The sequence below is a fragment of the Helianthus annuus genome, chromosome 4 (genome assembly GCF_002127325.2).
Source record: "Helianthus annuus cultivar XRQ/B chromosome 4, HanXRQr2.0-SUNRISE, whole genome shotgun sequence".
In the NCBI taxonomy this organism is placed as follows: Eukaryota; Viridiplantae; Streptophyta; class Magnoliopsida; order Asterales; family Asteraceae; genus Helianthus; species Helianthus annuus.
In genome coordinates, this window is record NC_035436.2 from 144,284,820 (window position 1) to 144,292,857 (window position 8,038).

Below are 8,038 nucleotides of genomic sequence, written 5' to 3' on the forward strand. Positions count from 1 at the left end.
AAACATACATAAACACTTTCATGAACTAATGTACAAAAACATAAGTACCAAGCAACCATTAACACTAAAAGTTAAGCAGTTTGACATGAACTAATGTACCAAAACAGTTTGACACAGACTGTAAACATCACTGTTTGAAACAAACTGCAAAAATGTCAACTGTAGTCAACCTAAGCATGTGCTTGAACATTCAACCTAAGCCTGTGGCCCCCCTAACCTTGTGCCCCTTCCTGACCTTGTGCCCCTGCCTGTGCTTGTACCCCTTTCCTTCTAGACTTGCCACAAGTTCTTTTGTTATGCCCCACACCCTTGCAGATTTTACATGTCACTGAGCCTCCCTTCCTTGGCAACTTACCAGTTGCAGGGATCATGTTGCTGACATTCTCAACAGATTCGGTAACTTTAGCCTTCTTTTTTTCCTTTGAAGCTGCAACTTTAGCCTCTGCAATCTCCTGTGCAGACTTCTTTCGTTTCTTTTTTGGTCTCCTGATTTGGACGTGATACCTTGGAGGGATCAAAGTGGTTGGGCATGCAGATTTAGGCTACAAATCACTGCCATTAACTGGTTCTACATTATGCTTGTAAACCTCAACCCAAGACTCAACCCAATACACTAGATGTACCCATTTTTCAGGAACTCCATCACCTTTACCATGCAATCCCATGTTCCAGATACATGCCACTGCATGTCTACATGGGATGCCTGTTAGATCCCATCTCCTACAAGAGCATGTTCTTTCATCTAATATCACAACTCTCTGGTCTTGGTGGTCATTGAAGTGTGTGCTAACCTGAAACTTTGTTCCTCCAGTCCATATCACAATGTATTCTGCAGCCTCAGTCTTTGCAGTTTGAAGCACAGCAGTAGCAGCTGTTGTTAATGGGCTTTTGCACTTGCCAATCTTGTTATTCACCACAACAATCTTCTTCATAAGGTACTCTCTGATATACTCAAGGCAGGTTATTATAGGCTTGTCCCTACCTTGTATCAATTGCCTATTGAATACCTCACAGATGTTATTCAGCAAAATATCACACCTAGCCCTGCCTGGAATATGTTCAATTCAATTAATTAACATGATCAAAACAAGTCAACTGAAAACAATTCAAGTGGTAAATTACATACCTATGAAGTAGGCTCTGACCCATTGTTTGCTTGGAATTTCTTTTAGCCAATCATGTAGTCATTTGTCCTTATCAAGAACTGCCTTCATAACCTTTTCAAACTCAGGAACTGCTGATGCAGATGCACAGTTCCACAACAGGTTTTTGTATTTATCACCACCCCCTTTTGATTTCATATTTTCATGTATATGTCTCAGGCAATATCTGTGCTCCGAGCTTGGATACACTTTCAGTATAGCAGGTATCAATCCCTAGCAAATCATTGAACAATAGTTACCTTTTGCCTGTCAGTTATGAAGGTGAAATTACTGTTATGTTCCAGTTCAAGATCATCACCTAAACACTGAAGAAACCATGTCCAGCTTGCAGTTGTTTCAGCCTCCACCACTGCATAGGCAACAGGATAAATCCCATTGTTGCCATCCACTCCTACTGCTGTGAGAATCTGGCCAGGGAATGGCCCTTTCAAAAAACATCCATCAAGCCCCAGTATAGGTCTCCCTATCAATTTAAATCCAGCCTTTAATGCACCTAAGCAAACATATATCTTCCTGAATTGCCTTGTTGGACTGCTAGGATTGCCACAGGTTCAACATCTATCTTAACTGTGCTTCCAAGATTAGTTCTGAGAAGCTCCTCACAATAATTCCTGAGATTCTCATACTGAGCCCCGTAGTGACCCTGCACTTTCTCTGTTGCCTTCATCATAGCCCTAAAAACTTGGTGCAAAGTCACTTCAACTTGATATTTCCTTTGTAGATCTTCTTGTAGAGCTTTAAGTGGTATCCCAGGATTGTTTTTCACAGTGTGTTGAATTTTTTTGGATAACCAGGCAACTGTGCACAGTCTAACATCTCTGGTGTTTAGACATACATGTTCTTTGTTTAGGGTTTTCACAACCCAAGAGCCTGCCTTTTTAACTTTAGAAACATAAAGCATCCAAGGGCAAGTGGGTGGTGTATTATTTTTAGGGTTAGGCACATCTTCATTTGTTGTTCCCACTTGTGAGGGCCCAGTTGCATTTTGGGTATTTCCAGATTTACCCTTTAATGCAGTTGGTTGAGAGGGTCCTCCAGCATTTATTTCACAACTACTCCATTTTGGAATCCCACCCGTACATATAACACGGAATCTGGTGTTGTCATTCCTTGTAATATGGAGTTGTCTCCGAGAATCAATTGCATGATTCTTGACCATCATCTTAATATTGTCCTTATCAGGAAATGACTGGCCAAGATAAAAGGGACATTCACCAGATGTTTTAGACCTTATTTTGTCTTTCCTAACACTCCTACAAGCTCTTTCAAGAGTTGTGTCACCATCTGAATCAATTAAACTTTTGAAGCCATCTAAATCAACCTGTTCGTCATCCTCATCTACATCAACTTGTTCTTCATATTGTTCACTAATGTCAGCATCTACTTCAGCATAATACTCTTTCATATCAACACTATAATCTTCCATAGCATTATCTTTATCAAAGATGTAATCTGGGTCTTCATCATCCTCATCCTGACCCACCTTATCAGTTCTATATTTCCTATTCTTAGCCTTTACACTTTTCCTATGAAATGACTTTACACGTTTGCAAGGGGTGGTCTCTACTATAACACCCCATGTTTTCGAATGTCAAAGTCAAAGTCAAAGTTTGACTTCCTTGACTGTTAATAGTCTATTTTGGATTTTGTATTATGTGGAGTAAGTGTTGTCTAATCAAAGTGATCGAATATTTATCTATGCGAACCGATTATCGACCTTGAATAGCAGGAAGTAGCAATGTGATAAAGTTAATCAATCAATAATTAAGCTAATCAAATCATCATCGAACTCGGAACTCGAATTATACAAACTTTGGTATTGTTATACGTGTGTGTGTGTTCCTTATGTGTTATTTGTGCATGTTTACTTAATGTTATATGTGTGGTAATCAATCGAATCGAATCAAAACTCGAAACTCAATCGAAATCGAAACGCGAAATAAAGATGCTTATGTTAGATATAGTAGTTGGGACTAAAAGTAATTTGACTAGGAAACTTCTTCGAATCCGTATCATCCTCCATCGAAATCGAAATATCAAAAATCGTCGCCGAACACTCGAAACAGGCCGTTGATCGAACAGGATCATGCTGATCGAACAGCCCAGCCGATCGAACATGCTGTTTGATCGAGCAGGCCGTCCGATCAGGATGCCTGTCCGATCGGCCAGTCTTTTCCTCTTTTGGAGCCTATAAATAGCCCCGTCATTGTCATCCCTTCCACTTTTGGAAAGCTCTGACCGACCAGACTCGTGTTCTTCACCTTTTCTTAGATTTCTCTCGATTCCGGTAAGTTTTCACTCTAAATCTTGTACGTTTTTTATCAATACACACTCCTACACCTTTCTATCTTTCAAATCTTGATTTCTAACCGTGAAATCACCAAGATCTAAGTGTTCTTGGATGATGTCATCATGGTGTTCTTGAAGAACATCATGTTTTGGCCTCATTCCACCATGAATAGCTTGGATCTAACCGATTTCCACATAAATAAACTAAAATCTATCATAGATCTAGACATTTCACGGTGTGAAAGATTGAAGGACGGATTTTCCGACTTTCTTCCAACTCTTTTACACTCAAAACATTCAAACCGGTAGAAACGAAGCTTGAACCAGCTCACTAATCATCCTAACAACTACGTGGTTCAAGATTCGGATTCTAACTACGAGGTTCACCGATTTCGGGTTAAACGCCAAGCTACCGTTCCGAACAGTTCACCTGCCGGACTTGGGTGGTTCCTGTCCGAACAGGGGAAAACAGTAAGAACGAAGGTTCCATGGTTCAACTCGTTGTCAAACTACCTCGATATAATTTCAAGTGATTAACCAGCCAAGTGTTAGACGAATAGGCTGACCAGGTCAGAATGCTGGCCGAACGGTTAGGCTGTCCGAACGAACAACCTAACCGATCGGACTTACCAGCCGATCGACCGGGCCAGCCGATCGACTAGCACATGGCCCCACGCTTTACAAATTTATGAAGTATGGTATTGAGCGAAGTAATGACCGATCGAACGACGATTGGTAAACATTACTGTTCGGATCATGATATATTATGCTTCAACACTTAATCGATCTTCCAACTTAACAAGCCTTAGAAGTACTGCTCGATTGGACATGCTGTCCGATTGAGTGACCATCTACTGAGGCCTTGCAACTGAAGTGACTAACCGATCGGTTAAGCCGACCGATCGAACGACCCGTTCGATCGATCGACCGACCTGAAAGGTAAGAACACTTCAATGATTTTGAATAATGCCGCAAAAACTTCAAAACTTCAAACCATCATACACAAACACATCCTACACAAAGGAAGAAACAATCCACTTGAATAGTCTAACCGATCGACCCTGCCGGCCGATCGAATGGACTGTCCGAACGGTTTGTCTACCTGAACGAACCAGCCGTCCGATCGAACCTACTGTTCGATCGACCGGGCTGTTCGACCCAATTACACTTGTTTACATTTCCACGTTACTCATCGTTACACTATCGAACTATTCAGGCTAACCCTACTCCCCAGCGCTCCCTTCAATCCATACATCAAACCGCTGTGAGTATACTCGTACCCTTTTTGCTTTAACACTTTTGGGTGTTACATACATTACTTATCAAATCACAATCGAACACACTACTCAACTATTTGAACGCTAACCGATTTCATGTATTACGTGACTAAATGAATGCTTGTTGTTATGTTTACACGTGGAACGCTGTCTACCTGCCTTAGCAATATAGTACTATAGTTTGGACTCAACACCCGTTCACACGGGGGTTGTTAAGGACAATTACTTGCATGGATTACGGTGGTAATTGTTAGAGCTTATGAGATCGTTGATACTTGTGCTGGATTAGTTTAATAGTAGTTTGTAGCTATTTTGAATGTATAGGGGCTTATTTTGTAATTCTCTAGAAATAGGAATCCTGACTTGGTGTAGTTAAGATTCCAGCAAATTTATAAATTTGCTGGCAAGTCAGGAGTTCACTATAAATACCCCAAGCATTGTAACCTAGCCAAGCTTTTGGTTCTTTGATGAATATTAGTGTTGTTACTTTCTATTGTGGATCTTGTGCCCAAATCTGATATCCAAGGTTGTTTATTGTTACATCTTATTGTTTGGATTCAATACAACACTTGTTGTATTCATTAATCCACTAGCTTCACCTTCATCTTTGATTCTTCTTGACTTTTCATATCTCAAACACCTAATCAATAGGTGTTATGGGCTAAAACAACCAACCACTGTGATCCGGATATGTTTTGGGATCTACAATTTGGTATCAGAGCCTTTGTGCTCTTGGTTGTTGTGTTCTTGTTGAGATTTTTCATTGTTTTGAAGGTTTTTCAAAGTTTCAAGGTTTTTCAAATTTTTGAGCTTAAAATGGATTGATTTGGTGTGTTTAATCGATAGGTTGTTGTTAATACTTGATTAGGGAGTCATTTTGGACATTTTGTTGCATCAAAACATGGTTGTTGAGCTGTTTTTGAGTGATTAGAGGGTTTTAGTTCGTGTTAAACCCTCTGTCCAGCGAAATTAACTTGAAGCCAGCGAACAATATTTGAATGTGGCGAAATTATTTGTTGAAGGCAGCGAACTCAGCGTTGAATATAGCGAAGTAAACCTAATCGTTGAGAGTCTTATCGCATAATCATCAATTTCGCCGACCATTGTTCGAGCGAAATTGTTGATCATTAGAGAAATAGTGTCAATCGTCCCTTGAGCGAAATTATCGAAGGCGACTTCGAGAGCCGTGATAGCGAACCACAGCGTTCTTATCACGGTTATCGGTGAAATTAACCTAACATATGTCTGTGTTTTGATTTGTCAGCGAAGTTACGTGATCGCTCGTGCAGGATTGCATAACTCTCCAGCGAAGGTAGCGGATTAGCTAGCGAAGGCCTTCAATCATCATCGATCTTCGGCGAAATTAAGTCTCCTGTCAGCGAATTTAAGATCTGATCAGCTCACATTTGTCTAAAACAAGCAAAGATGTCGCTAAATCAACTAAGTCCAATTGCTCAAGCGGAACTTGAAACTGGAACTACCACTCGCCCACCAAAGTTGAAAGGGGCGAAAGACTTTAGCACTTGGAAAACACGCATTAACTCGTTCTTCGAGTACACGGACTACAATTTGTGGCTCTCTGTTACCGCTGGACCTCACATTCCAACGGTAGTTCGAGGAGATGCAGTAGTTGCTAACAATGACGCTACTACCTTCACTAATGAAGACAAGGCTCTCATTCAACGTGATCGTCACGCACACGCTGCTCTAACCATGGCTCTATCAACCAACGATTGCAACATGTTTGAAGAACACCGAACTGCAAATGCACTCTGGAATGCATTAATCGAGTACTATGAAGGAAATGAAGAACTAATCGAAAGCAAGAGAGATATGGTGCAGAAACAATACGACATGTTTTGCGGAGTTCGTGGAGAAAGTCTTTCTGATCACATCAGTCGCTTCTTGAACATGATGACCAAAATGAAGAAGGCAGGAAATCCTGTTACAAATCGTGCTGCAATAAAGAAGCTGCTTGATTCACTCCCCAAGGAATGGAGCCTACAATGCATGATGATCAAGAAGGATTTCCTCAACAATCCTAATCCTGTCACTCTGTCAGATCTGATCAACACCCTAAGAGCCTTTGAAATGGATGTTAACAAAAGAGAGATGAACACTGCTGGATATCAACCTAAGTCAACTCAACCTTCAGCTGGATTGAAGAATGTGGCATTTCTCGCTTCAGGGGGCGTCACTCCACAAGCTTCTGACTTAATTTACGCGAACGCTTCCGCAAGTGCATCTAAAGCCCCACAACTTGTTGAAAAGACCATCACTGTGGACACTCAAGCGTTGAAAGTATCCACTGAAAATGTGGCACTCTTCAACACATTTCTGAGCAGCTACGAAGCCCTAATGTCGGGGGAACTGAAAAAGGAGATGTTCACTGCTGAAGATATGTATCAGGTTGATCCAGATGATATGGAAGAAATGGATCTGAAATGGCAAATGGCCATGATCACTTTGAGGTTAAAGAAATTTCAAGACAAGACAGGCAAGCGTTTGGGTCTTGGAAAAGCTGGCTTTGACAAATCTAAGCTGAGGTGCTACAACTGCAAGAATCTAGGACACTTCAAGCGCGATTGTCCTCTGTTAAAAGAAGGAAACAGTGAAATTGCTCCTGCTGTTAAGCAAATCACAGTTGAAGAGAACAAAAACAATGCGTCTCCCAGCACGCCAAAAGCTTTAGTCGTTGAAGACTATGATTGGAGTGAGGAAATCACTGAAGCAAAGGAGCAAGTTAACAAAGCCCTGATGGCCAAGATCTCAGGTGAATCATCTGCAAGGCAGTTTGAGAAGCAGACAGCTGGAATTCCAACTGGAGACAATGCTACTGACATGGGATTGAAAAGCATTCTTACTTCAGTGGAGACTTGTGATCAAGCAGAAAAGCATGTTGCTAAAGAAACATCTGAGAAAGGCAAGGATAAGGTCCAAGCAGCAGCCATGAAAGCAGATTCATCAAAAGAAAAGGCTGACAAGGACTTGGTAAATAGTATTCCACTTAGTTTTAAAGAAAAATTATGCTCACCAGCATGCGTTGATGTCGTGGCACATTACAAATTCTTAAACCTAGAATTTGAAAGGCAAAAAGACAAAGCTTTAAAATTTAACAACGAGCTTAAACAGAACGAGGCTGCATATCAGAGAAAGTTGAACTCAACTTTGGCTGAAATGCAAACCCTTAAAGAATTTGTGTTTAGAAAAGATTTCATCATTAATGATCTTACAGAAAGATTAGAAAAAGCTTTGAACGAAAAGAACAAACTTCAAATTATAATAGATAAATGGAATGTCAGTCAAAAG

The 8,038-nt window shown here is 40.7% G+C and overlaps 1 protein-coding gene across 1 annotated transcript; it reads right to left on the bottom strand.

The window, feature by feature from the left end:
- Window positions 1–212: 212 nt before the first annotated feature.
- LOC110933462 lies at window positions 213–2,589 on the bottom strand. The gene is made up of 4 exons (XM_035989417.1): window positions 1,686–2,589; window positions 1,435–1,626; window positions 624–1,048; window positions 213–542 (listed from the first exon to the last, which is right to left on the bottom strand). Exons 1-4 carry the CDS (start codon window positions 2,587–2,589, stop codon window positions 213–215), a joined length of 1,851 nt encoding a protein of 616 aa, XP_035845310.1.
- Window positions 2,590–8,038: the final 5,449 nt, after the last annotated feature.